General features: G+C 62.9%; 1 protein-coding gene across 1 annotated transcript; it reads right to left on the bottom strand.

The window, feature by feature from the left end:
• Positions 1–917: 917 nt before the first annotated feature.
• On the bottom strand, positions 918–26,643 carry LOC140689629 (uncharacterized). Its single transcript, XM_072950620.1, has 23 exons — positions 26,636–26,643; positions 26,032–26,155; positions 24,312–24,423; positions 23,695–23,768; positions 21,962–22,086; positions 21,358–21,431; positions 19,638–19,749; positions 19,021–19,094; positions 17,300–17,411; positions 16,683–16,756; positions 14,962–15,073; positions 14,345–14,418; positions 12,624–12,735; positions 12,007–12,080; positions 10,287–10,398; positions 9,670–9,743; positions 7,949–8,060; positions 7,332–7,405; positions 5,611–5,722; positions 4,994–5,117; positions 3,273–3,384; positions 2,656–2,729; positions 918–1,046 (listed from the first exon to the last, which is right to left on the bottom strand). Exons 1-23 carry the CDS (start codon positions 26,641–26,643, stop codon positions 918–920), a joined length of 2,184 nt encoding a protein of 727 aa, XP_072806721.1.
• Between the last annotated feature and the right edge of the window lie 1,342 nt (positions 26,644–27,985).

The raw sequence follows: 27,985 nt of genomic DNA, 5'->3' as shown, positions 1-27,985 counted from the left end.
GTCAGCAGAGCCAGGAGAAGCCAGTGTGGAGCGAGGGCTCACCCTCCGCACGCTATCTCGAGAAACCCACAGCCAAAGTCTGCGGGCCTCGGCTTCTGAGCACTCCCTCGTGGCTTAGGCAGGCACCCGCCAAGGTGACGGGCTCCAGGGACAAGCAGCCCACTGGCCCCTGGGGAGATTGAATTTGAAAGCGAACGACACTCCAGACCCGTCACAGGACACACAGTCTGGAGATGAGGGCGGGAATGGCTTCCGGGAAAACAGGAAGCTCACCTTTCCCAGGACGACGTCCAACGGAGCACGGCCACCCCACTTACCTGGGCCTCCGGGGCCGCCGCAGGCGGGCGGGAGCTGCCGGCCAATGCCGGGGCCGGGCCAGGTCCTACGTGGGCTGAAAACCACAGAAGGGATGGAGGATTAGGCTCGCCTGCGAAGACTTTGCTGAAGCCACACAAAACCTGGTGAGCCTTCCTTCCCCGGATCCCACTCGTCCCCGCATCAGACCGAGTGGGAGACAGGTCTCGTGACCCTGAGGGAGACACCACAGGCCACGGGTTCAGGTGTCTCTTCCATAGCCGATCAACGGCCGTGGAAGGTCAGGGCTCCACACGCTGCAGACAATGGCAGGGGTGGGCTTCTCCTTCGGGGAGCCCGGAACGTGCTCCCTGTTGAAGGCCCGTGTGCAGAACTGACACGCCTGCCTTCTGTCACAGGCCTCTTACTCCGTAGCACTCTACAAGGGACACCTCCTCCCCAGGGCAGGATTGGGGAGGGTAAGAGGCGGTCCATCAATTGCGTCCGCTAAGGCACCAGGGGAGCACGGCCGAGAGCCCAGTCAGGGTGGCTCATGCCCTGGGAGGGACCTGGAGAGCGATCTGCCCTTCTCCTGCAGTGACGCAAGGAACAAACAGAGGAATCTACGCTTTCATCTTACCAAGTGGAGTATCCGGTACAGGTGAGCGAGGCTGGACAGGGCCCAATGGGGGCCCAGCTGGTGGTGGCCACACGGGCCGGTCCTTGCAAAGGCCGGGATGCTGCAAGGGAACCTGCAGGGCAGAAGGGAGAGCCGTGTCAGGCGACAGAAACGGAGCGACCACCGACAAATGCCGAAACCCAACGCATCAGCTGTCGGCACCGGGCACCCTCCCCACACCCCGCCGGGTGCCCACCCAGCAGCACAGTGCCCCACGCTCCACCCAGCCCTCTGGGGCCTGCAGCCGGCAGCCCGGGCCGCGCAGCAGGACACGGGGGGACAACAATGGCACCACACGACGCCCCCGCTGTCGCCCAGTGGACGAAGCCAAGGGTCCTGCCTGCGAGGATGCACACAGAGCTTCCAGCACTCTTGACTAAAGCAGCGCCTTCACAACAGGCAGCCCCTTTGGGCAGGACAGCCCTCCTCGCCACCACCCCAGCTCCACGGGAGCTGGCCCGGCGCCGACCAGGAACACGCAGAAGGGACGGACGTGAAAAGCTCGTCCTCCACACGTGCAATCAGAGCCGCACCTGGGTCACCGCTCTGCCTCCAGGACCCTGCCTGGCCCTCTCCTCCCCCCCCCCCCAACGAAGTAATCTCCTCCGACCTGCAGGGGCTTCCCCTGGGCGCAAAGTGCACTGGGGAGCTGGGCACCCCGGAGTCCTGCCGGGGAGCTGCCCAAGTGCTCCTGAAGGGACAACGCTGCCCACAGGAGGTAGTCACGCTCCGCTACAATCACCGCTATCCTCAGGGACGTCTGGGTTTTCAGTGCGCTACGAAGCGCGCACTACTTGTGTCCTTCGGCAAACTCAAGTGGGATGTCTGGATCCCACAACTGACACCAAAAGGACCCTACTAGCCCGGGCGCAAAATCCCGCGGCGTGTCATGCTGACGCACAGGAGCAGCTCTGACAGCTTCCAGGGCAGGGCAGGCCCGACCAGGCGCAGGGCTGGGGAGCACGTCGGGAGGACGCTGCTGCGCGTCGCAATTCCCCTGCAGGGAAGTAGGCCTCTTCACTGCGGGCCACTTTCCCTGCAAGCCTCTATTTGTTACTACAAAAGCAACATCTACCCAGAGTACACCTGGACGCGGCGGGCCAGGCACATCTCCGTCCCGAGAACAGACGGTCACGGGTTCTGACATTTATCCCACACCAAACAGGTAGACTCAAAGCTGCACAAAGCACACAGGACAAAGCTGGAGGGAGGGCTTTGCCCCTTTCTCAGTTACGAGGATTTCAATGGGCATGCTAAACAGGAGAATCACCTGGCCTCAGCAAGGGAACAAGTCAAACGAGTGACGACACAGGACTCTGCCTCAGTGACCCAGGAGCAACCCCAGGTGCAGGTCGTCAGGAAGGAGTCAGCAGAGCCAGGAGAAGCCAGTGTGGAGCGAGGGCTCACCCTCCGCACGCTATCTCGAGAAACCCACAGCCAAAGTCTGCGGGCCTCGGCTTCTGAGCACTCCCTCGTGGCTTAGGCAGGCACCCGCCAAGGTGACGGGCTCCAGGGACAAGCAGCCCACTGGCCCCTGGGGAGATTGAATTTGAAAGCGAACGACACTCCAGACCCGTCACAGGACACACAGTCTGGAGATGAGGGCGGGAATGGCTTCCGGGAAAACAGGAAGCTCACCTTTCCCAGGACGACGTCCAACGGAGCACGGCCACCCCACTTACCTGGGCCTCCGGGGCCGCCGCAGGCGGGCGGGAGCTGCCGGCCAATGCCGGGGCCGGGCCAGGTCCTACGTGGGCTGAAAACCACAGAAGGGATGGAGGATTAGGCTCGCCTGCGAAGACTTTGCTGAAGCCACACAAAACCTGGTGAGCCTTCCTTCCCCGGATCCCACTCGTCCCCGCATCAGACCGAGTGGGAGACAGGTCTCGTGACCCTGAGGGAGACACCACAGGCCACGGGTTCAGGTGTCTCTTCCATAGCCGATCAACGGCCGTGGAAGGTCAGGGCTCCACACGCTGCAGACAATGGCAGGGGTGGGCTTCTCCTTCGGGGAGCCCGGAACGTGCTCCCTGTTGAAGGCCCGTGTGCAGAACTGACACGCCTGCCTTCTGTCACAGGCCTCTTACTCCGTAGCACTCTACAAGGGACACCTCCTCCCCAGGGCAGGATTGGGGAGGGTAAGAGGCGGTCCATCAATTGCGTCCGCTAAGGCACCAGGGGAGCACGGCCGAGAGCCCAGTCAGGGTGGCCCATGCCCTGGGAGGGACCTGGAGAGCGATCTGCCCTTCTCCTGCAGTGACGCAAGGAACAAACAGAGGAATCTACGCTTTCATCTTACCAAGTGGAGTATCCGGTACAGGTGAGCGAGGCTGGACAGGGCCCAATGGGGGCCCAGCTGGTGGTGGCAACACGGGCCGGTCCTTGCAAAGGCCGGGATGCTGCAAGGGAACCTGCAGGGCAGAAGGGAGAGCCGTGTCAGGCGACAGAAACGGAGCGACCACCGACAAATGCCGAAACCCAACGCATCAGCTGTCGGCACCGGGCACCCTCCCCACACCCCGCCGGGTGCCCACCCAGCAGCACAGTGCCCCACGCTCCACCCAGCCCTCTGGGGCCTGCAGCCGGCAGCCCGGGCCGCGCAGCAGGACACGGGGGGACAACAATGGCACCACACGACGCCCCCGCTGTCGCCCAGTGGACGAAGCCAAGGGTCCTGCCTGCGAGGATGCACACAGAGCTTCCAGCACTCTTGACTAAAGCAGCGCCTTCACAACAGGCAGCCCCTTTGGGCAGGACAGCCCTCCTCGCCACCACCCCAGCTCCACGGGAGCTGGCCCGGCGCCGACCAGGAACACGCAGAAGGGACGGACGTGAAAAGCTCGTCCTCCACACGTGCAATCAGAGCCGCACCTGGGTCACCGCTCTGCCTCCAGGACCCTGCCTGGCCCTCTCCTCCCCCCCCCCCCAACGAAGTAATCTCCTCCGACCTGCAGGGGCTTCCCCTGGGCGCAAAGTGCACTGGGGAGCTGGGCACCCCGGAGTCCTGCCGGGGAGCTGCCCAAGTGCTCCTGAAGGGACAACGCTGCCCACAGGAGGTAGTCACGCTCCGCTACAATCACCGCTATCCTCAGGGACGTCTGGGTTTTCAGTGCGCTACGAAGCGCGCACTACTTGTGTCCTTCGGCAAACTCAAGTGGGATGTCTGGATCCCACAACTGACACCAAAAGGACCCTACTAGCCCGGGCGCAAAATCCCGCGGCGTGTCATGCTGACGCACAGGAGCAGCTCTGACAGCTTCCAGGGCAGGGCAGGCCCGACCAGGCGCAGGGCTGGGGAGCACGTCGGGAGGACGCTGCTGCGCGTCGCAATTCCCCTGCAGGGAAGTAGGCCTCTTCACTGCGGGCCACTTTCCCTGCAAGCCTCTATTTGTTACTACAAAAGCAACATCTACCCAGAGTACACCTGGACGCGGCGGGCCAGGCACATCTCCGTCCCGAGAACAGACGGTCACGGGTTCTGACATTTATCCCACACCAAACAGGTAGACTCAAAGCTGCACAAAGCACACAGGACAAAGCTGGAGGGAGGGCTTTGCCCCTTTCTCAGTTACGAGGATTTCAATGGGCATGCTAAACAGGAGAATCACCTGGCCTCAGCAAGGGAACAAGTCAAACGAGTGACGACACAGGACTCTGCCTCAGTGACCCAGGAGCAACCCCAGGTGCAGGTCGTCAGGAAGGAGTCAGCAGAGCCAGGAGAAGCCAGTGTGGAGCGAGGGCTCACCCTCCGCACGCTATCTCGAGAAACCCACAGCCAAAGTCTGCGGGCCTCGGCTTCTGAGCACTCCCTCGTGGCTTAGGCAGGCACCCGCCAAGGTGACGGGCTCCAGGGACAAGCAGCCCACTGGCCCCTGGGGAGATTGAATTTGAAAGCGAACGACACTCCAGACCCGTCACAGGACACACAGTCTGGAGATGAGGGCGGGAATGGCTTCCGGGAAAACAGGAAGCTCACCTTTCCCAGGACGACGTCCAACGGAGCACGGCCACCCCACTTACCTGGGCCTCCGGGGCCGCCGCAGGCGGGCGGGAGCTGCCGGCCAATGCCGGGGCCGGGCCAGGTCCTACGTGGGCTGAAAACCACAGAAGGGATGGAGGATTAGGCTCGCCTGCGAAGACTTTGCTGAAGCCACACAAAACCTGGTGAGCCTTCCTTCCCCGGATCCCACTCGTCCCCGCATCAGACCGAGTGGGAGACAGGTCTCGTGACCCTGAGGGAGACACCACAGGCCACGGGTTCAGGTGTCTCTTCCATAGCCGATCAACGGCCGTGGAAGGTCAGGGCTCCACACGCTGCAGACAATGGCAGGGGTGGGCTTCTCCTTCGGGGAGCCCGGAACGTGCTCCCTGTTGAAGGCCCGTGTGCAGAACTGACACGCCTGCCTTCTGTCACAGGCCTCTTACTCCGTAGCACTCTACAAGGGACACCTCCTCCCCAGGGCAGGATTGGGGAGGGTAAGAGGCGGTCCATCAATTGCGTCCGCTAAGGCACCAGGGGAGCACGGCCGAGAGCCCAGTCAGGGTGGCCCATGCCCTGGGAGGGACCTGGAGAGCGATCTGCCCTTCTCCTGCAGTGACGCAAGGAACAAACAGAGGAATCTACGCTTTCATCTTACCAAGTGGAGTATCCGGTACAGGTGAGCGAGGCTGGACAGGGCCCAATGGGGGCCCAGCTGGTGGTGGCCACACGGGCCGGTCCTTGCAAAGGCCGGGATGCTGCAAGGGAACCTGCAGGGCAGAAGGGAGAGCCGTGTCAGGCGACAGAAACGGAGCGACCACCGACAAATGCCGAAACCCAACGCATCAGCTGTCGGCACCGGGCACCCTCCCCACACCCCGCCGGGTGCCCACCCAGCAGCACAGTGCCCCACGCTCCACCCAGCCCTCTGGGGCCTGCAGCCGGCAGCCCGGGCCGCGCAGCAGGACACGGGGGGACAACAATGGCACCACACGACGCCCCCGCTGTCGCCCAGTGGACGAAGCCAAGGGTCCTGCCTGCGAGGATGCACACAGAGCTTCCAGCACTCTTGACTAAAGCAGCGCCTTCACAACAGGCAGCCCCTTTGGGCAGGACAGCCCTCCTCGCCACCACCCCAGCTCCACGGGAGCTGGCCCGGCGCCGACCAGGAACACGCAGAAGGGACGGACGTGAAAAGCTCGTCCTCCACACGTGCAATCAGAGCCGCACCTGGGTCACCGCTCTGCCTCCAGGACCCTGCCTGGCCCTCTCCTCCCCCCCCCCCCAACGAAGTAATCTCCTCCGACCTGCAGGGGCTTCCCCTGGGCGCAAAGTGCACTGGGGAGCTGGGCACCCCGGAGTCCTGCCGGGGAGCTGCCCAAGTGCTCCTGAAGGGACAACGCTGCCCACAGGAGGTAGTCACGCTCCGCTACAATCACCGCTATCCTCAGGGACGTCTGGGTTTTCAGTGCGCTACGAAGCGCGCACTACTTGTGTCCTTCGGCAAACTCAAGTGGGATGTCTGGATCCCACAACTGACACCAAAAGGACCCTACTAGCCCGGGCGCAAAATCCCGCGGCGTGTCATGCTGACGCACAGGAGCAGCTCTGACAGCTTCCAGGGCAGGGCAGGCCCGACCAGGCGCAGGGCTGGGGAGCACGTCGGGAGGACGCTGCTGCGCGTCGCAATTCCCCTGCAGGGAAGTAGGCCTCTTCACTGCGGGCCACTTTCCCTGCAAGCCTCTATTTGTTACTACAAAAGCAACATCTACCCAGAGTACACCTGGACGCGGCGGGCCAGGCACATCTCCGTCCCGAGAACAGACGGTCACGGGTTCTGACATTTATCCCACACCAAACAGGTAGACTCAAAGCTGCACAAAGCACACAGGACAAAGCTGGAGGGAGGGCTTTGCCCCTTTCTCAGTTACGAGGATTTCAATGGGCATGCTAAACAGGAGAATCACCTGGCCTCAGCAAGGGAACAAGTCAAACGAGTGACGACACAGGACTCTGCCTCAGTGACCCAGGAGCAACCCCAGGTGCAGGTCGTCAGGAAGGAGTCAGCAGAGCCAGGAGAAGCCAGTGTGGAGCGAGGGCTCACCCTCCGCACGCTATCTCGAGAAACCCACAGCCAAAGTCTGCGGGCCTCGGCTTCTGAGCACTCCCTCGTGGCTTAGGCAGGCACCCGCCAAGGTGACGGGCTCCAGGGACAAGCAGCCCACTGGCCCCTGGGGAGATTGAATTTGAAAGCGAACGACACTCCAGACCCGTCACAGGACACACAGTCTGGAGATGAGGGCGGGAATGGCTTCCGGGAAAACAGGAAGCTCACCTTTCCCAGGACGACGTCCAACGGAGCACGGCCACCCCACTTACCTGGGCCTCCGGGGCCGCCGCAGGCGGGCGGGAGCTGCCGGCCAATGCCGGGGCCGGGCCAGGTCCTACGTGGGCTGAAAACCACAGAAGGGATGGAGGATTAGGCTCGCCTGCGAAGACTTTGCTGAAGCCACACAAAACCTGGTGAGCCTTCCTTCCCCGGATCCCACTCGTCCCCGCATCAGACCGAGTGGGAGACAGGTCTCGTGACCCTGAGGGAGACACCACAGGCCACGGGTTCAGGTGTCTCTTCCATAGCCGATCAACGGCCGTGGAAGGTCAGGGCTCCACACGCTGCAGACAATGGCAGGGGTGGGCTTCTCCTTCGGGGAGCCCGGAACGTGCTCCCTGTTGAAGGCCCGTGTGCAGAACTGACACGCCTGCCTTCTGTCACAGGCCTCTTACTCCGTAGCACTCTACAAGGGACACCTCCTCCCCAGGGCAGGATTGGGGAGGGTAAGAGGCGGTCCATCAATTGCGTCCGCTAAGGCACCAGGGGAGCACGGCCGAGAGCCCAGTCAGGGTGGCCCATGCCCTGGGAGGGACCTGGAGAGCGATCTGCCCTTCTCCTGCAGTGACGCAAGGAACAAACAGAGGAATCTACGCTTTCATCTTACCAAGTGGAGTATCCGGTACAGGTGAGCGAGGCTGGACAGGGCCCAATGGGGGCCCAGCTGGTGGTGGCCACACGGGCCGGTCCTTGCAAAGGCCGGGATGCTGCAAGGGAACCTGCAGGGCAGAAGGGAGAGCCGTGTCAGGCGACAGAAACGGAGCGACCACCGACAAATGCCGAAACCCAACGCATCAGCTGTCGGCACCGGGCACCCTCCCCACACCCCGCCGGGTGCCCACCCAGCAGCACAGTGCCCCACGCTCCACCCAGCCCTCTGGGGCCTGCAGCCGGCAGCCCGGGCCGCGCAGCAGGACACGGGGGGACAACAATGGCACCACACGACGCCCCCGCTGTCGCCCAGTGGACGAAGCCAAGGGTCCTGCCTGCGAGGATGCACACAGAGCTTCCAGCACTCTTGACTAAAGCAGCGCCTTCACAACAGGCAGCCCCTTTGGGCAGGACAGCCCTCCTCGCCACCACCCCAGCTCCACGGGAGCTGGCCCGGCGCCGACCAGGAACACGCAGAAGGGACGGACGTGAAAAGCTCGTCCTCCACACGTGCAATCAGAGCCGCACCTGGGTCACCGCTCTGCCTCCAGGACCCTGCCTGGCCCTCTCCTCCCCCCCCCCCCAACGAAGTAATCTCCTCCGACCTGCAGGGGCTTCCCCTGGGCGCAAAGTGCACTGGGGAGCTGGGCACCCCGGAGTCCTGCCGGGGAGCTGCCCAAGTGCTCCTGAAGGGACAACGCTGCCCACAGGAGGTAGTCACGCTCCGCTACAATCACCGCTATCCTCAGGGACGTCTGGGTTTTCAGTGCGCTACGAAGCGCGCACTACTTGTGTCCTTCGGCAAACTCAAGTGGGATGTCTGGATCCCACAACTGACACCAAAAGGACCCTACTAGCCCGGGCGCAAAATCCCGCGGCGTGTCATGCTGACGCACAGGAGCAGCTCTGACAGCTTCCAGGGCAGGGCAGGCCCGACCAGGCGCAGGGCTGGGGAGCACGTCGGGAGGACGCTGCTGCGCGTCGCAATTCCCCTGCAGGGAAGTAGGCCTCTTCACTGCGGGCCACTTTCCCTGCAAGCCTCTATTTGTTACTACAAAAGCAACATCTACCCAGAGTACACCTGGACGCGGCGGGCCAGGCACATCTCCGTCCCGAGAACAGACGGTCACGGGTTCTGACATTTATCCCACACCAAACAGGTAGACTCAAAGCTGCACAAAGCACACAGGACAAAGCTGGAGGGAGGGCTTTGCCCCTTTCTCAGTTACGAGGATTTCAATGGGCATGCTAAACAGGAGAATCACCTGGCCTCAGCAAGGGAACAAGTCAAACGAGTGACGACACAGGACTCTGCCTCAGTGACCCAGGAGCAACCCCAGGTGCAGGTCGTCAGGAAGGAGTCAGCAGAGCCAGGAGAAGCCAGTGTGGAGCGAGGGCTCACCCTCCGCACGCTATCTCGAGAAACCCACAGCCAAAGTCTGCGGGCCTCGGCTTCTGAGCACTCCCTCGTGGCTTAGGCAGGCACCCGCCAAGGTGACGGGCTCCAGGGACAAGCAGCCCACTGGCCCCTGGGGAGATTGAATTTGAAAGCGAACGACACTCCAGACCCGTCACAGGACACACAGTCTGGAGATGAGGGCGGGAATGGCTTCCGGGAAAACAGGAAGCTCACCTTTCCCAGGACGACGTCCAACGGAGCACGGCCACCCCACTTACCTGGGCCTCCGGGGCCGCCGCAGGCGGGCGGGAGCTGCCGGCCAATGCCGGGGCCGGGCCAGGTCCTACGTGGGCTGAAAACCACAGAAGGGATGGAGGATTAGGCTCGCCTGCGAAGACTTTGCTGAAGCCACACAAAACCTGGTGAGCCTTCCTTCCCCGGATCCCACTCGTCCCCGCATCAGACCGAGTGGGAGACAGGTCTCGTGACCCTGAGGGAGACACCACAGGCCACGGGTTCAGGTGTCTCTTCCATAGCCGATCAACGGCCGTGGAAGGTCAGGGCTCCACACGCTGCAGACAATGGCAGGGGTGGGCTTCTCCTTCGGGGAGCCCGGAACGTGCTCCCTGTTGAAGGCCCGTGTGCAGAACTGACACGCCTGCCTTCTGTCACAGGCCTCTTACTCCGTAGCACTCTACAAGGGACACCTCCTCCCCAGGGCAGGATTGGGGAGGGTAAGAGGCGGTCCATCAATTGCGTCCGCTAAGGCACCAGGGGAGCACGGCCGAGAGCCCAGTCAGGGTGGCCCATGCCCTGGGAGGGACCTGGAGAGCGATCTGCCCTTCTCCTGCAGTGACGCAAGGAACAAACAGAGGAATCTACGCTTTCATCTTACCAAGTGGAGTATCCGGTACAGGTGAGCGAGGCTGGACAGGGCCCAATGGGGGCCCAGCTGGTGGTGGCAACACGGGCCGGTCCTTGCAAAGGCCGGGATGCTGCAAGGGAACCTGCAGGGCAGAAGGGAGAGCCGTGTCAGGCGACAGAAACGGAGCGACCACCGACAAATGCCGAAACCCAACGCATCAGCTGTCGGCACCGGGCACCCTCCCCACACCCCGCCGGGTGCCCACCCAGCAGCACAGTGCCCCACGCTCCACCCAGCCCTCTGGGGCCTGCAGCCGGCAGCCCGGGCCGCGCAGCAGGACACGGGGGGACAACAATGGCACCACACGACGCCCCCGCTGTCGCCCAGTGGACGAAGCCAAGGGTCCTGCCTGCGAGGATGCACACAGAGCTTCCAGCACTCTTGACTAAAGCAGCGCCTTCACAACAGGCAGCCCCTTTGGGCAGGACAGCCCTCCTCGCCACCACCCCAGCTCCACGGGAGCTGGCCCGGCGCCGACCAGGAACACGCAGAAGGGACGGACGTGAAAAGCTCGTCCTCCACACGTGCAATCAGAGCCGCACCTGGGTCACCGCTCTGCCTCCAGGACCCTGCCTGGCCCTCTCCTCCCCCCCCCCCAACGAAGTAATCTCCTCCGACCTGCAGGGGCTTCCCCTGGGCGCAAAGTGCACTGGGGAGCTGGGCACCCCGGAGTCCTGCCGGGGAGCTGCCCAAGTGCTCCTGAAGGGACAACGCTGCCCACAGGAGGTAGTCACGCTCCGCTACAATCACCGCTATCCTCAGGGACGTCTGGGTTTTCAGTGCGCTACGAAGCGCGCACTACTTGTGTCCTTCGGCAAACTCAAGTGGGATGTCTGGATCCCACAACTGACACCAAAAGGACCCTACTAGCCCGGGCGCAAAATCCCGCGGCGTGTCATGCTGACGCACAGGAGCAGCTCTGACAGCTTCCAGGGCAGGGCAGGCCCGACCAGGCGCAGGGCTGGGGAGCACGTCGGGAGGACGCTGCTGCGCGTCGCAATTCCCCTGCAGGGAAGTAGGCCTCTTCACTGCGGGCCACTTTCCCTGCAAGCCTCTATTTGTTACTACAAAAGCAACATCTACCCAGAGTACACCTGGACGCGGCGGGCCAGGCACATCTCCGTCCCGAGAACAGACGGTCACGGGTTCTGACATTTATCCCACACCAAACAGGTAGACTCAAAGCTGCACAAAGCACACAGGACAAAGCTGGAGGGAGGGCTTTGCCCCTTTCTCAGTTACGAGGATTTCAATGGGCATGCTAAACAGGAGAATCACCTGGCCTCAGCAAGGGAACAAGTCAAACGAGTGACGACACAGGACTCTGCCTCAGTGACCCAGGAGCAACCCCAGGTGCAGGTCGTCAGGAAGGAGTCAGCAGAGCCAGGAGAAGCCAGTGTGGAGCGAGGGCTCACCCTCCGCACGCTATCTCGAGAAACCCACAGCCAAAGTCTGCGGGCCTCGGCTTCTGAGCACTCCCTCGTGGCTTAGGCAGGCACCCGCCAAGGTGACGGGCTCCAGGGACAAGCAGCCCACTGGCCCCTGGGGAGATTGAATTTGAAAGCGAACGACACTCCAGACCCGTCACAGGACACACAGTCTGGAGATGAGGGCGGGAATGGCTTCCGGGAAAACAGGAAGCTCACCTTTCCCAGGACGACGTCCAACGGAGCACGGCCACCCCACTTACCTGGGCCTCCGGGGCCGCCGCAGGCGGGCGGGAGCTGCCGGCCAATGCCGGGGCCGGGCCAGGTCCTACGTGGGCTGAAAACCACAGAAGGGATGGAGGATTAGGCTCGCCTGCGAAGACTTTGCTGAAGCCACACAAAACCTGGTGAGCCTTCCTTCCCCGGATCCCACTCGTCCCCGCATCAGACCGAGTGGGAGACAGGTCTCGTGACCCTGAGGGAGACACCACAGGCCACGGGTTCAGGTGTCTCTTCCATAGCCGATCAACGGCCGTGGAAGGTCAGGGCTCCACACGCTGCAGACAATGGCAGGGGTGGGCTTCTCCTTCGGGGAGCCCGGAACGTGCTCCCTGTTGAAGGCCCGTGTGCAGAACTGACACGCCTGCCTTCTGTCACAGGCCTCTTACTCCGTAGCACTCTACAAGGGACACCTCCTCCCCAGGGCAGGATTGGGGAGGGTAAGAGGCGGTCCATCAATTGCGTCCGCTAAGGCACCAGGGGAGCACGGCCGAGAGCCCAGTCAGGGTGGCTCATGCCCTGGGAGGGACCTGGAGAGCGATCTGCCCTTCTCCTGCAGTGACGCAAGGAACAAACAGAGGAATCTACGCTTTCATCTTACCAAGTGGAGTATCCGGTACAGGTGAGCGAGGCTGGACAGGGCCCAATGGGGGCCCAGCTGGTGGTGGCCACACGGGCCGGTCCTTGCAAAGGCCGGGATGCTGCAAGGGAACCTGCAGGGCAGAAGGGAGAGCCGTGTCAGGCGACAGAAACGGAGCGACCACCGACAAATGCCGAAACCCAACGCATCAGCTGTCGGCACCGGGCACCCTCCCCACACCCCGCCGGGTGCCCACCCAGCAGCACAGTGCCCCACGCTCCACCCAGCCCTCTGGGGCCTGCAGCCGGCAGCCCGGGCCGCGCAGCAGGACACGGGGGGACAACAATGGCACCACACGACGCCCCCGCTGTCGCCCAGTGGACGAAGCCAAGGGTCCTGCCTGCGAGGATGCACACAGAGCTTCCAGCACTCTTGACTAAAGCAGCGCCTTCACAACAGGCAGCCCCTTTGGGCAGGACAGCCCTCCTCGCCACCACCCCAGCTCCACGGGAGCTGGCCCGGCGCCGACCAGGAACACGCAGAAGGGACGGACGTGAAAAGCTCGTCCTCCACACGTGCAATCAGAGCCGCACCTGGGTCACCGCTCTGCCTCCAGGACCCTGCCTGGCCCTCTCCTCCCCCCCCCCCCAACGAAGTAATCTCCTCCGACCTGCAGGGGCTTCCCCTGGGCGCAAAGTGCACTGGGGAGCTGGGCACCCCGGAGTCCTGCCGGGGAGCTGCCCAAGTGCTCCTGAAGGGACAACGCTGCCCACAGGAGGTAGTCACGCTCCGCTACAATCACCGCTATCCTCAGGGACGTCTGGGTTTTCAGTGCGCTACGAAGCGCGCACTACTTGTGTCCTTCGGCAAACTCAAGTGGGATGTCTGGATCCCACAACTGACACCAAAAGGACCCTACTAGCCCGGGCGCAAAATCCCGCGGCGTGTCATGCTGACGCACAGGAGCAGCTCTGACAGCTTCCAGGGCAGGGCAGGCCCGACCAGGCGCAGGGCTGGGGAGCACGTCGGGAGGACGCTGCTGCGCGTCGCAATTCCCCTGCAGGGAAGTAGGCCTCTTCACTGCGGGCCACTTTCCCTGCAAGCCTCTATTTGTTACTACAAAAGCAACATCTACCCAGAGTACACCTGGACGCGGCGGGCCAGGCACATCTCCGTCCCGAGAACAGACGGTCACGGGTTCTGACATTTATCCCACACCAAACAGGTAGACTCAAAGCTGCACAAAGCACACAGGACAAAGCTGGAGGGAGGGCTTTGCCCCTTTCTCAGTTACGAGGATTTCAATGGGCATGCTAAACAGGAGAATCACCTGGCCTCAGCAAGGGAACAAGTCAAACGAGTGACGACACAGGACTCTGCCTCAGTGACCCAGGAGCAACCCCAGGTGCAGGTCGTCAGGAAGGAGTCAGCAGAGCCAGGAGAAGCCAGTGTGGAGCGAGGGCTCACCCTCCGCACGCTATCTCGAGAAACCCACAGCCAAAGTCTGCGGGCCTCGGCTTCTGAGCACTCCCTCGTGGCTTAGGCAGGCACCCGCCAAGGTGACGGGCTCCAGGGACAAGCAGCCCACTGGCCCCTGGGGAGATTGAATTTGAAAGCGAACGACACTCCAGACCCGTCACAGGACACACAGTCTGGAGATGAGGGCGGGAATGGCTTCCGGGAAAACAGGAAGCTCACCTTTCCCAGGACGACGTCCAACGGAGCACGGCCACCCCACTTACCTGGGCCTCCGGGGCCGCCGCAGGCGGGCGGGAGCTGCCGGCCAATGCCGGGGCCGGGCCAGGTCCTACGTGGGCTGAAAACCACAGAAGGGATGGAGGATTAGGCTCGCCTGCGAAGACTTTGCTGAAGCCACACAAAACCTGGTGAGCCTTCCTTCCCCGGATCCCACTCGTCCCCGCATCAGACCGAGTGGGAGACAGGTCTCGTGACCCTGAGGGAGACACCACAGGCCACGGGTTCAGGTGTCTCTTCCATAGCCGATCAACGGCCGTGGAAGGTCAGGGCTCCACACGCTGCAGACAATGGCAGGGGTGGGCTTCTCCTTCGGGGAGCCCGGAACGTGCTCCCTGTTGAAGGCCCGTGTGCAGAACTGACACGCCTGCCTTCTGTCACAGGCCTCTTACTCCGTAGCACTCTACAAGGGACACCTCCTCCCCAGGGCAGGATTGGGGAGGGTAAGAGGCGGTCCATCAATTGCGTCCGCTAAGGCACCAGGGGAGCACGGCCGAGAGCCCAGTCAGGGTGGCCCATGCCCTGGGAGGGACCTGGAGAGCGATCTGCCCTTCTCCTGCAGTGACGCAAGGAACAAACAGAGGAATCTACGCTTTCATCTTACCAAGTGGAGTATCCGGTACAGGTGAGCGAGGCTGGACAGGGCCCAATGGGGGCCCAGCTGGTGGTGGCAACACGGGCCGGTCCTTGCAAAGGCCGGGATGCTGCAAGGGAACCTGCAGGGCAGAAGGGAGAGCCGTGTCAGGCGACAGAAACGGAGCGACCACCGACAAATGCCGAAACCCAACGCATCAGCTGTCGGCACCGGGCACCCTCCCCACACCCCGCCGGGTGCCCACCCAGCAGCACAGTGCCCCACGCTCCACCCAGCCCTCTGGGGCCTGCAGCCGGCAGCCCGGGCCGCGCAGCAGGACACGGGGGGACAACAATGGCACCACACGACGCCCCCGCTGTCGCCCAGTGGACGAAGCCAAGGGTCCTGCCTGCGAGGATGCACACAGAGCTTCCAGCACTCTTGACTAAAGCAGCGCCTTCACAACAGGCAGCCCCTTTGGGCAGGACAGCCCTCCTCGCCACCACCCCAGCTCCACGGGAGCTGGCCCGGCGCCGACCAGGAACACGCAGAAGGGACGGACGTGAAAAGCTCGTCCTCCACACGTGCAATCAGAGCCGCACCTGGGTCACCGCTCTGCCTCCAGGACCCTGCCTGGCCCTCTCCTCCCCCCACCCCCAACGAAGTAATCTCCTCCGACCTGCAGGGGCTTCCCCTGGGCGCAAAGTGCACTGGGGAGCTGGGCACCCCGGAGTCCTGCCGGGGAGCTGCCCAAGTGCTCCTGAAGGGACAACGCTGCCCACAGGAGGTAGTCACGCTCCGCTACAATCACCGCTATCCTCAGGGACGTCTGGGTTTTCAGTGCGCTACGAAGCGCGCACTACTTGTGTCCTTCGGCAAACTCAAGTGGGATGTCTGGATCCCACAACTGACACCAAAAGGACCCTACTAGCCCGGGCGCAAAATCCCGCGGCGTGTCATGCTGACGCACAGGAGCAGCTCTGACAGCTTCCAGGGCAGGGCAGGCCCGACCAGGCGCAGGGCTGGGGAGCACGTCGGGAGGACGCTGCTGCGCGTCGCAATTCCCCTGCAGGGAAGTAGGCCTCTTCACTGCGGGCCACTTTCCCTGCAAGCCTCTATTTGTTACTACAAAAGCAACATCTACCCAGAGTACACCTGGACGCGGCGGGCCAGGCACATCTCCGTCCCGAGAACAGACGGTCACGGGTTCTGACATTTATCCCACACCAAACAGGTAGACTCAAAGCTGCACAAAGCACACAGGACAAAGCTGGAGGGAGGGCTTTGCCCCTTTCTCAGTTACGAGGATTTCAATGGGCATGCTAAACAGGAGAATCACCTGGCCTCAGCAAGGGAACAAGTCAAACGAGTGACGACACAGGACTCTGCCTCAGTGACCCAGGAGCAACCCCAGGTGCAGGTCGTCAGGAAGGAGTCAGCAGAGCCAGGAGAAGCCAGTGTGGAGCGAGGGCTCACCCTCCGCACGCTATCTCGAGAAACCCACAGCCAAAGTCTGCGGGCCTCGGCTTCTGAGCACTCCCTCGTGGCTTAGGCAGGCACCCGCCAAGGTGACGGGCTCCAGGGACAAGCAGCCCACTGGCCCCTGGGGAGATTGAATTTGAAAGCGAACGACACTCCAGACCCGTCACAGGACACACAGTCTGGAGATGAGGGCGGGAATGGCTTCCGGGAAAACAGGAAGCTCACCTTTCCCAGGACGACGTCCAACGGAGCACGGCCACCCCACTTACCTGGGCCTCCGGGGCCGCCGCAGGCGGGCGGGAGCTGCCGGCCAATGCCGGGGCCGGGCCAGGTCCTACGTGGGCTGAAAACCACAGAAGGGATGGAGGATTAGGCTCGCCTGCGAAGACTTTGCTGAAGCCACACAAAACCTGGTGAGCCTTCCTTCCCTGGATCCCACTCGTCCCCGCATCAGACCGAGTGGGAGACAGGTCTCGTGACCCTGAGGGAGACACCACAGGCCACGGGTTCAGGTGTCTCTTCCATAGCCGATCAACGGCCGTGGAAGGTCAGGGCTCCACACGCTGCAGACAATGGCAGGGGTGGGCTTCTCCTTCGGGGAGCCCGGAACGTGCTCCCTGTTGAAGGCCCGTGTGCAGAACTGACACGCCTGCCTTCTGTCACAGGCCTCTTACTCCGTAGCACTCTACAAGGGACACCTCCTCCCCAGGGCAGGATTGGGGAGGGTAAGAGGCGGTCCATCAATTGCGTCCGCTAAGGCACCAGGGGAGCACGGCCGAGAGCCCAGTCAGGGTGGCCCATGCCCTGGGAGGGACCTGGAGAGCGATCTGCCCTTCTCCTGCAGTGACGCAAGGAACAAACAGAGGAATCTACGCTTTCATCTTACCAAGTGGAGTATCCGGTACAGGTGAGCGAGGCTGGACAGGGCCCAATGGGGGCCCAGCTGGTGGTGGCAACACGGGCCGGTCCTTGCAAAGGCCGGGATGCTGCAAGGGAACCTGCAGGGCAGAAGGGAGAGCCGTGTCAGGCGACAGAAACGGAGCGACCACCGACAAATGCCGAAACCCAACGCATCAGCTGTCGGCACCGGGCACCCTCCCCACACCCCGCCGGGTGCCCACCCAGCAGCACAGTGCCCCACGCTCCACCCAGCCCTCTGGGGCCTGCAGCCGGCAGCCCGGGCCGCGCAGCAGGACACGGGGGGACAACAATGGCACCACACGACGCCCCCGCTGTCGCCCAGTGGACGAAGCCAAGGGTCCTGCCTGCGAGGATGCACACAGAGCTTCCAGCACTCTTGACTAAAGCAGCGCCTTCACAACAGGCAGCCCCTTTGGGCAGGACAGCCCTCCTCGCCACCACCCCAGCTCCACGGGAGCTGGCCCGGCGCCGACCAGGAACACGCAGAAGGGACGGACGTGAAAAGCTCGTCCTCCACACGTGCAATCAGAGCCGCACCTGGGTCACCGCTCTGCCTCCAGGACCCTGCCTGGCCCTCTCCTCCCCCCACCCCCAACGAAGTAATCTCCTCCGACCTGCAGGGGCTTCCCCTGGGCGCAAAGTGCACTGGGGAGCTGGGCACCCCGGAGTCCTGCCGGGGAGCTGCCCAAGTGCTCCTGAAGGGACAACGCTGCCCACAGGAGGTAGTCACGCTCCGCTACAATCACCGCTATCCTCAGGGACGTCTGGGTTTTCAGTGCGCTACGAAGCGCGCACTACTTGTGTCCTTCGGCAAACTCAAGTGGGATGTCTGGATCCCACAACTGACACCAAAAGGACCCTACTAGCCCGGGCGCAAAATCCCGCGGCGTGTCATGCTGACGCACAGGAGCAGCTCTGACAGCTTCCAGGGCAGGGCAGGCCCGACCAGGCGCAGGGCTGGGGAGCACGTCGGGAGGACGCTGCTGCGCGTCGCAATTCCCCTGCAGGGAAGTAGGCCTCTTCACTGCGGGCCACTTTCCCTGCAAGCCTCTATTTGTTACTACAAAAGCAACATCTACCCAGAGTACACCTGGACGCGGCGGGCCAGGCACATCTCCGTCCCGAGAACAGACGGTCACGGGTTCTGACATTTATCCCACACCAAACAGGTAGACTCAAAGCTGCACAAAGCACACAGGACAAAGCTGGAGGGAGGGCTTTGCCCCTTTCTCAGTTACGAGGATTTCAATGGGCATGCTAAACAGGAGAATCACCTGGCCTCAGCAAGGGAACAAGTCAAACGAGTGACGACACAGGACTCTGCCTCAGTGACCCAGGAGCAACCCCAGGTGCAGGTCGTCAGGAAGGAGTCAGCAGAGCCAGGAGAAGCCAGTGTGGAGCGAGGGCTCACCCTCCGCACGCTATCTCGAGAAACCCACAGCCAAAGTCTGCGGGCCTCGGCTTCTGAGCACTCCCTCGTGGCTTAGGCAGGCACCCGCCAAGGTGACGGGCTCCAGGGACAAGCAGCCCACTGGCCCCTGGGGAGATTGAATTTGAAAGCGAACGACACTCCAGACCCGTCACAGGACACACAGTCTGGAGATGAGGGCGGGAATGGCTTCCGGGAAAACAGGAAGCTCACCTTTCCCAGGACGACGTCCAACGGAGCACGGCCACCCCACTTACCTGGGCCTCCGGGGCCGCCGCAGGCGGGCGGGAGCTGCCGGCCAATGCCGGGGCCGGGCCAGGTCCTACGTGGGCTGAAAACCACAGAAGGGATGGAGGATTAGGCTCGCCTGCGAAGACTTTGCTGAAGCCACACAAAACCTGGTGAGCCTTCCTTCCCCGGATCCCACTCGTCCCCGCATCAGACCGAGTGGGAGACAGGTCTCGTGACCCTGAGGGAGACACCACAGGCCACGGGTTCAGGTGTCTCTTCCATAGCCGATCAACGGCCGTGGAAGGTCAGGGCTCCACACGCTGCAGACAATGGCAGGGGTGGGCTTCTCCTTCGGGGAGCCCGGAACGTGCTCCCTGTTGAAGGCCCGTGTGCAGAACTGACACGCCTGCCTTCTGTCACAGGCCTCTTACTCCGTAGCACTCTACAAGGGACACCTCCTCCCCAGGGCAGGATTGGGGAGGGTAAGAGGCGGTCCATCAATTGCGTCCGCTAAGGCACCAGGGGAGCACGGCCGAGAGCCCAGTCAGGGTGGCCCATGCCCTGGGAGGGACCTGGAGAGCGATCTGCCCTTCTCCTGCAGTGACGCAAGGAACAAACAGAGGAATCTACGCTTTCATCTTACCAAGTGGAGTATCCGGTACAGGTGAGCGAGGCTGGACAGGGCCCAATGGGGGCCCAGCTGGTGGTGGCCACACGGGCCGGTCCTTGCAAAGGCCGGGATGCTGCAAGGGAACCTGCAGGGCAGAAGGGAGAGCCGTGTCAGGCGACAGAAACGGAGCGACCACCGACAAATGCCGAAACCCAACGCATCAGCTGTCGGCACCGGGCACCCTCCCCACACCCCGCCGGGTGCCCACCCAGCAGCACAGTGCCCCACGCTCCACCCAGCCCTCTGGGGCCTGCAGCCGGCAGCCCGGGCCGCGCAGCAGGACACGGGGGGACAACAATGGCACCACACGACGCCCCCGCTGTCGCCCAGTGGACGAAGCCAAGGGTCCTGCCTGCGAGGATGCACACAGAGCTTCCAGCACTCTTGACTAAAGCAGCGCCTTCACAACAGGCAGCCCCTTTGGGCAGGACAGCCCTCCTCGCCACCACCCCAGCTCCACGGGAGCTGGCCCGGCGCCGACCAGGAACACGCAGAAGGGACGGACGTGAAAAGCTCGTCCTCCACACGTGCAATCAGAGCCGCACCTGGGTCACCGCTCTGCCTCCAGGACCCTGCCTGGCCCTCTCCTCCCCCCCCCCCAACGAAGTAATCTCCTCCGACCTGCAGGGGCTTCCCCTGGGCGCAAAGTGCACTGGGGAGCTGGGCACCCCGGAGTCCTGCCGGGGAGCTGCCCAAGTGCTCCTGAAGGGACAACGCTGCCCACAGGAGGTAGTCACGCTCCGCTACAATCACCGCTATCCTCAGGGACGTCTGGGTTTTCAGTGCGCTACGAAGCGCGCACTACTTGTGTCCTTCGGCAAACTCAAGTGGGATGTCTGGATCCCACAACTGACACCAAAAGGACCCTACTAGCCCGGGCGCAAAATCCCGCGGCGTGTCATGCTGACGCACAGGAGCAGCTCTGACAGCTTCCAGGGCAGGGCAGGCCCGACCAGGCGCAGGGCTGGGGAGCACGTCGGGAGGACGCTGCTGCGCGTCGCAATTCCCCTGCAGGGAAGTAGGCCTCTTCACTGCGGGCCACTTTCCCTGCAAGCCTCTATTTGTTACTACAAAAGCAACATCTACCCAGAGTACACCTGGACGCGGCGGGCCAGGCACATCTCCGTCCCGAGAACAGACGGTCACGGGTTCTGACATTTATCCCACACCAAACAGGTAGACTCAAAGCTGCACAAAGCACACAGGACAAAGCTGGAGGGAGGGCTTTGCCCCTTTCTCAGTTACGAGGATTTCAATGGGCATGCTAAACAGGAGAATCACCTGGCCTCAGCAAGGGAACAAGTCAAACGAGTGACGACACAGGACTCTGCCTCAGTGACCCAGGAGCAACCCCAGGTGCAGGTCGTCAGGAAGGAGTCAGCAGAGCCAGGAGAAGCCAGTGTGGAGCGAGGGCTCACCCTCCGCACGCTATCTCGAGAAACCCACAGCCAAAGTCTGCGGGCCTCGGCTTCTGAGCACTCCCTCGTGGCTTAGGCAGGCACCCGCCAAGGTGACGGGCTCCAGGGACAAGCAGCCCACTGGCCCCTGGGGAGATTGAATTTGAAAGCGAACGACACTCCAGACCCGTCACAGGACACACAGTCTGGAGATGAGGGCGGGAATGGCTTCCGGGAAAACAGGAAGCTCACCTTTCCCAGGACGACGTCCAACGGAGCACGGCCACCCCACTTACCTGGGCCTCCGGGGCCGCCGCAGGCGGGCGGGAGCTGCCGGCCAATGCCGGGGCCGGGCCAGGTCCTACGTGGGCTGAAAACCACAGAAGGGATGGAGGATTAGGCTCGCCTGCGAAGACTTTGCTGAAGCCACACAAAACCTGGTGAGCCTTCCTTCCCCGGATCCCACTCGTCCCCGCATCAGACCGAGTGGGAGACAGGTCTCGTGACCCTGAGGGAGACACCACAGGCCACGGGTTCAGGTGTCTCTTCCATAGCCGATCAACGGCCGTGGAAGGTCAGGGCTCCACACGCTGCAGACAATGGCAGGGGTGGGCTTCTCCTTCGGGGAGCCCGGAACGTGCTCCCTGTTGAAGGCCCGTGTGCAGAACTGACACGCCTGCCTTCTGTCACAGGCCTCTTACTCCGTAGCACTCTACAAGGGACACCTCCTCCCCAGGGCAGGATTGGGGAGGGTAAGAGGCGGTCCATCAATTGCGTCCGCTAAGGCACCAGGGGAGCACGGCCGAGAGCCCAGTCAGGGTGGCCCATGCCCTGGGAGGGACCTGGAGAGCGATCTGCCCTTCTCCTGCAGTGACGCAAGGAACAAACAGAGGAATCTACGCTTTCATCTTACCAAGTGGAGTATCCGGTACAGGTGAGCGAGGCTGGACAGGGCCCAATGGGGGCCCAGCTGGTGGTGGCCACACGGGCCGGTCCTTGCAAAGGCCGGGATGCTGCAAGGGAACCTGCAGGGCAGAAGGGAGAGCCGTGTCAGGCGACAGAAACGGAGCGACCACCGACAAATGCCGAAACCCAACGCATCAGCTGTCGGCACCGGGCACCCTCCCCACACCCCGCCGGGTGCCCACCCAGCAGCACAGTGCCCCACGCTCCACCCAGCCCTCTGGGGCCTGCAGCCGGCAGCCCGGGCCGCGCAGCAGGACACGGGGGGACAACAATGGCACCACACGACGCCCCCGCTGTCGCCCAGTGGACGAAGCCAAGGGTCCTGCCTGCGAGGATGCACACAGAGCTTCCAGCACTCTTGACTAAAGCAGCGCCTTCACAACAGGCAGCCCCTTTGGGCAGGACAGCCCTCCTCGCCACCACCCCAGCTCCACGGGAGCTGGCCCGGCGCCGACCAGGAACACGCAGAAGGGACGGACGTGAAAAGCTCGTCCTCCACACGTGCAATCAGAGCCGCACCTGGGTCACCGCTCTGCCTCCAGGACCCTGCCTGGCCCTCTCCTCCCCCCCCCCCAACGAAGTAATCTCCTCCGACCTGCAGGGGCTTCCCCTGGGCGCAAAGTGCACTGGGGAGCTGGGCACCCCGGAGTCCTGCCGGGGAGCTGCCCAAGTGCTCCTGAAGGGACAACGCTGCCCACAGGAGGTAGTCACGCTCCGCTACAATCACCGCTATCCTCAGGGACGTCTGGGTTTTCAGTGCGCTACGAAGCGCGCACTACTTGTGTCCTTCGGCAAACTCAAGTGGGATGTCTGGATCCCACAACTGACACCAAAAGGACCCTACTAGCCCGGGCGCAAAATCCCGCGGCGTGTCATGCTGACGCACAGGAGCAGCTCTGACAGCTTCCAGGGCAGGTCAGGCCCGACCAGGCGCAGGGCTGGGGAGCACGTCGGGAGGACGCTGCTGCGCGTCGCAATTCCCCTGCAGGGAAGTAGGCCTCTTCACTGCGGGCCACTTTCCCTGCAAGCCTCTATTTGTTACTACAAAAGCAACATCTACCCAGAGTACACCTGGACGCGGCGGGCCAGGCACATCTCCGTCCCGAGAACAGACGGTCACGGGTTCTGACATTTATCCCACACCAAACAGGTAGACTCAAAGCTGCACAAAGCACACAGGACAAAGCTGGAGGGAGGGCTTTGCCCCTTTCTCAGTTACGAGGATTTCAATGGGCATGCTAAACAGGAGAATCACCTGGCCTCAGCAAGGGAACAAGTCAAACGAGTGACGACACAGGACTCTGCCTCAGTGACCCAGGAGCAACCCCAGGTGCAGGTCGTCAGGAAGGAGTCAGCAGAGCCAGGAGAAGCCAGTGTGGAGCGAGGGCTCACCCTCCGCACGCTATCTCGAGAAACCCACAGCCAAAGTCTGCGGGCCTCGGCTTCTGAGCACTCCCTCGTGGCTTAGGCAGGCACCCGCCAAGGTGACGGGCTCCAGGGACAAGCAGCCCACTGGCCCCTGGGGAGATTGAATTTGAAAGCGAACGACACTCCAGACCCGTCACAGGACACACAGTCTGGAGATGAGGGCGGGAATGGCTTCCGGGAAAACAGGAAGCTCACCTTTCCCAGGACGACGTCCAACGGAGCACGGCCACCCCACTTACCTGGGCCTCCGGGGCCGCCGCAGGCGGGCGGGAGCTGCCGGCCAATGCCGGGGCCGGGCCAGGTCCTACGTGGGCTGAAAACCACAGAAGGGATGGAGGATTAGGCTCGCCTGCGAAGACTTTGCTGAAGCCACACAAAACCTGGTGAGCCTTCCTTCCCCGGATCCCACTCGTCCCCGCATCAGACCGAGTGGGAGACAGGTCTCGTGACCCTGAGGGAGACACCACAGGCCACGGGTTCAGGTGTCTCTTCCATAGCCGATCAACGGCCGTGGAAGGTCAGGGCTCCACACGCTGCAGACAATGGCAGGGGTGGGCTTCTCCTTCGGGGAGCCCGGAACGTGCTCCCTGTTGAAGGCCCGTGTGCAGAACTGACACGCCTGCCTTCTGTCACAGGCCTCTTACTCCGTAGCACTCTACAAGGGACACCTCCTCCCCAGGGCAGGATTGGGGAGGGTAAGAGGCGGTCCATCAATTGCGTCCGCTAAGGCACCAGGGGAGCACGGCCGAGAGCCCAGTCAGGGTGGCTCATGCCCTGGGAGGGACCTGGAGAGCGATCTGCCCTTCTCCTGCAGTGACGCAAGGAACAAACAGAGGAATCTACGCTTTCATCTTACCAAGTGGAGTATCCGGTACAGGTGAGCGAGGCTGGACAGGGCCCAATGGGGGCCCAGCTGGTGGTGGCCACACGGGCCGGTCCTTGCAAAGGCCGGGATGCTGCAAGGGAACCTGCAGGGCAGAAGGGAGAGCCGTGTCAGGCGACAGAAACGGAGCGACCACCGACAAATGCCGAAACCCAACGCATCAGCTGTCGGCACCGGGCACCCTCCCCACACCCCGCCGGGTGCCCACCCAGCAGCACAGTGCCCCACGCTCCACCCAGCCCTCTGGGGCCTGCAGCCGGCAGCCCGGGCCGCGCAGCAGGACACGGGGGGACAACAATGGCACCACACGACGCCCCCGCTGTCGCCCAGTGGACGAAGCCAAGGGTCCTGCCTGCGAGGATGCACACAGAGCTTCCAGCACTCTTGACTAAAGCAGCGCCTTCACAACAGGCAGCCCCTTTGGGCAGGACAGCCCTCCTCGCCACCACCCCAGCTCCACGGGAGCTGGCCCGGCGCCGACCAGGAACACGCAGAAGGGACGGACGTGAAAAGCTCGTCCTCCACACGTGCAATCAGAGCCGCACCTGGGTCACCGCTCTGCCTCCAGGACCCTGCCTGGCCCTCTCCTCCCCCCCCCCCAACGAAGTAATCTCCTCCGACCTGCAGGGGCTTCCCCTGGGCGCAAAGTGCACTGGGGAGCTGGGCACCCCGGAGTCCTGCCGGGGAGCTGCCCAAGTGCTCCTGAAGGGACAACGCTGCCCACAGGAGGTAGTCACGCTCCGCTACAATCACCGCTATCCTCAGGGACGTCTGGGTTTTCAGTGCGCTACGAAGCGCGCACTACTTGTGTCCTTCGGCAAACTCAAGTGGGATGTCTGGATCCCACAACTGACACCAAAAGGACCCTACTAGCCCGGGCGCAAAATCCCGCGGCGTGTCATGCTGACGCACAGGAGCAGCTCTGACAGCTTCCAGGGCAGGGCAGGCCCGACCAGGCGCAGGGCTGGGGAGCACGTCGGGAGGACGCTGCTGCGCGTCGCAATTCCCCTGCAGGGAAGTAGGCCTCTTCACTGCGGGCCACTTTCCCTGCAAGCCTCTATTTGTTACTACAAAAGCAACATCTACCCAGAGTACACCTGGACGCGGCGGGCCAGGCACATCTCCGTCCCGAGAACAGACGGTCACGGGTTCTGACATTTATCCCACACCAAACAGGTAGACTCAAAGCTGCACAAAGCACACAGGACAAAGCTGGAGGGAGGGCTTTGCCCCTTTCTCAGTTACGAGGATTTCAATGGGCATGCTAAACAGGAGAATCACCTGGCCTCAGCAAGGGAACAAGTCAAACGAGTGACGACACAGGACTCTGCCTCAGTGACCCAGGAGCAACCCCAGGTGCAGGTCGTCAGGAAGGAGTCAGCAGAGCCAGGAGAAGCCAGTGTGGAGCGAGGGCTCACCCTCCGCACGCTATCTCGAGAAACCCACAGCCAAAGTCTGCGGGCCTCGGCTTCTGAGCACTCCCTCGTGGCTTAGGCAGGCACCCGCCAAGGTGACGGGCTCCAGGGACAAGCAGCCCACTGGCCCCTGGGGAGATTGAATTTGAAAGCGAACGACACTCCAGACCCGTCACAGGACACACAGTCTGGAGATGAGGGCGGGAATGGCTTCCGGGAAAACAGGAAGCTCACCTTTCCCAGGACGACGTCCAACGGAGCACGGCCACCCCACTTACCTGGGCCTCCGGGGCCGCCGCAGGCGGGCGGGAGCTGCCGGCCAATGCCGGGGCCGGGCCAGGTCCTACGTGGGCTGAAAACCACAGAAGGGATGGAGGATTAGGCTCGCCTGCGAAGACTTTGCTGAAGCCACACAAAACCTGGTGAGCCTTCCTTCCCCGGATCCCACTCGTCCCCGCATCAGACCGAGTGGGAGACAGGTCTCGTGACCCTGAGGGAGACACCACAGGCCACGGGTTCAGGTGTCTCTTCCATAGCCGATCAACGGCCGTGGAAGGTCAGGGCTCCACACGCTGCAGACAATGGCAGGGGTGGGCTTCTCCTTCGGGGAGCCCGGAACGTGCTCCCTGTTGAAGGCCCGTGTGCAGAACTGACACGCCTGCCTTCTGTCACAGGCCTCTTACTCCGTAGCACTCTACAAGGGACACCTCCTCCCCAGGGCAGGATTGGGGAGGGTAAGAGGCGGTCCATCAATTGCGTCCGCTAAGGCACCAGGGGAGCACGGCCGAGAGCCCAGTCAGGGTGGCTCATGCCCTGGGAGGGACCTGGAGAGCGATCTGCCCTTCTCCTGCAGTGACGCAAGGAACAAACAGAGGAATCTACGCTTTCATCTTACCAAGTGGAGTATCCGGTACAGGTGAGCGAGGCTGGACAGGGCCCAATGGGGGCCCAGCTGGTGGTGGCCACACGGGCCGGTCCTTGCAAAGGCCGGGATGCTGCAAGGGAACCTGCAGGGCAGAAGGGAGAGCCGTGTCAGGCGACAGAAACGGAGCGACCACCGACAAATGCCGAAACCCAACGCATCAGCTGTCGGCACCGGGCACCCTCCCCACACCCCGCCGGGTGCCCACCCAGCAGCACAGTGCCCCACGCTCCACCCAGCCCTCTGGGGCCTGCAGCCGGCAGCCCGGGCCGCGCAGCAGGACACGGGGGGACAACAATGGCACCACACGACGCCCCCGCTGTCGCCCAGTGGACGAAGCCAAGGGTCCTGCCTGCGAGGATGCACACAGAGCTTCCAGCACTCTTGACTAAAGCAGCGCCTTCACAACAGGCAGCCCCTTTGGGCAGGACAGCCCTCCTCGCCACCACCCCAGCTCCACGGGAGCTGGCCCGGCGCCGACCAGGAACACGCAGAAGGGACGGACGTGAAAAGCTCGTCCTCCACACGTGCAATCAGAGCCGCACCTGGGTCACCGCTCTGCCTCCAGGACCCTGCCTGGCCCTCTCCTCCCCCCCCCCCCAACGAAGTAATCTCCTCCGACCTGCAGGGGCTTCCCCTGGGCGCAAAGTGCACTGGGGAGCTGGGCACCCCGGAGTCCTGCCGGGGAGCTGCCCAAGTGCTCCTGAAGGGACAACGCTGCCCACAGGAGGTAGTCACGCTCCGCTACAATCACCGCTATCCTCAGGGACGTCTGGGTTTTCAGTGCGCTACGAAGCGCGCACTACTTGTGTCCTTCGGCAAACTCAAGTGGGATGTCTGGATCCCACAACTGACACCAAAAGGACCCTACTAGCCCGGGCGCAAAATCCCGCGGCGTGTCATGCTGACGCACAGGAGCAGCTCTGACAGCTTCCAGGGCAGGGCAGGCCCGACCAGGCGCAGGGCTGGGGAGCACGTCGGGAGGACGCTGCTGCGCGTCGCAATTCCCCTGCAGGGAAGTAGGCCTCTTCACTGCGGGCCACTTTCCCTGCAAGCCTCTATTTGTTACTACAAAAGCAACATCTACCCAGAGTACACCTGGACGCGGCGGGCCAGGCACATCTCCGTCCCGAGAACAGACGGTCACGGGTTCTGACATTTATCCCACACCAAACAGGTAGACTCAAAGCTGCACAAAGCACACAGGACAAAGCTGGAGGGAGGGCTTTGCCCCTTTCTCAGTTACGAGGATTTCAATGGGCATGCTAAACAGGAGAATCACCTGGCCTCAGCAAGGGAACAAGTCAAAC

The sequence above is a fragment of the Vicugna pacos genome, chromosome 27, assembly GCF_048564905.1.
Source record: "Vicugna pacos chromosome 27, VicPac4, whole genome shotgun sequence".
In the NCBI taxonomy this organism is placed as follows: domain Eukaryota; kingdom Metazoa; phylum Chordata; class Mammalia; order Artiodactyla; family Camelidae; genus Vicugna; species Vicugna pacos.
The sequence above is the reverse complement of the archived record's forward strand: the minus strand, read 5'-3'. Positions and strand labels throughout refer to the sequence as shown.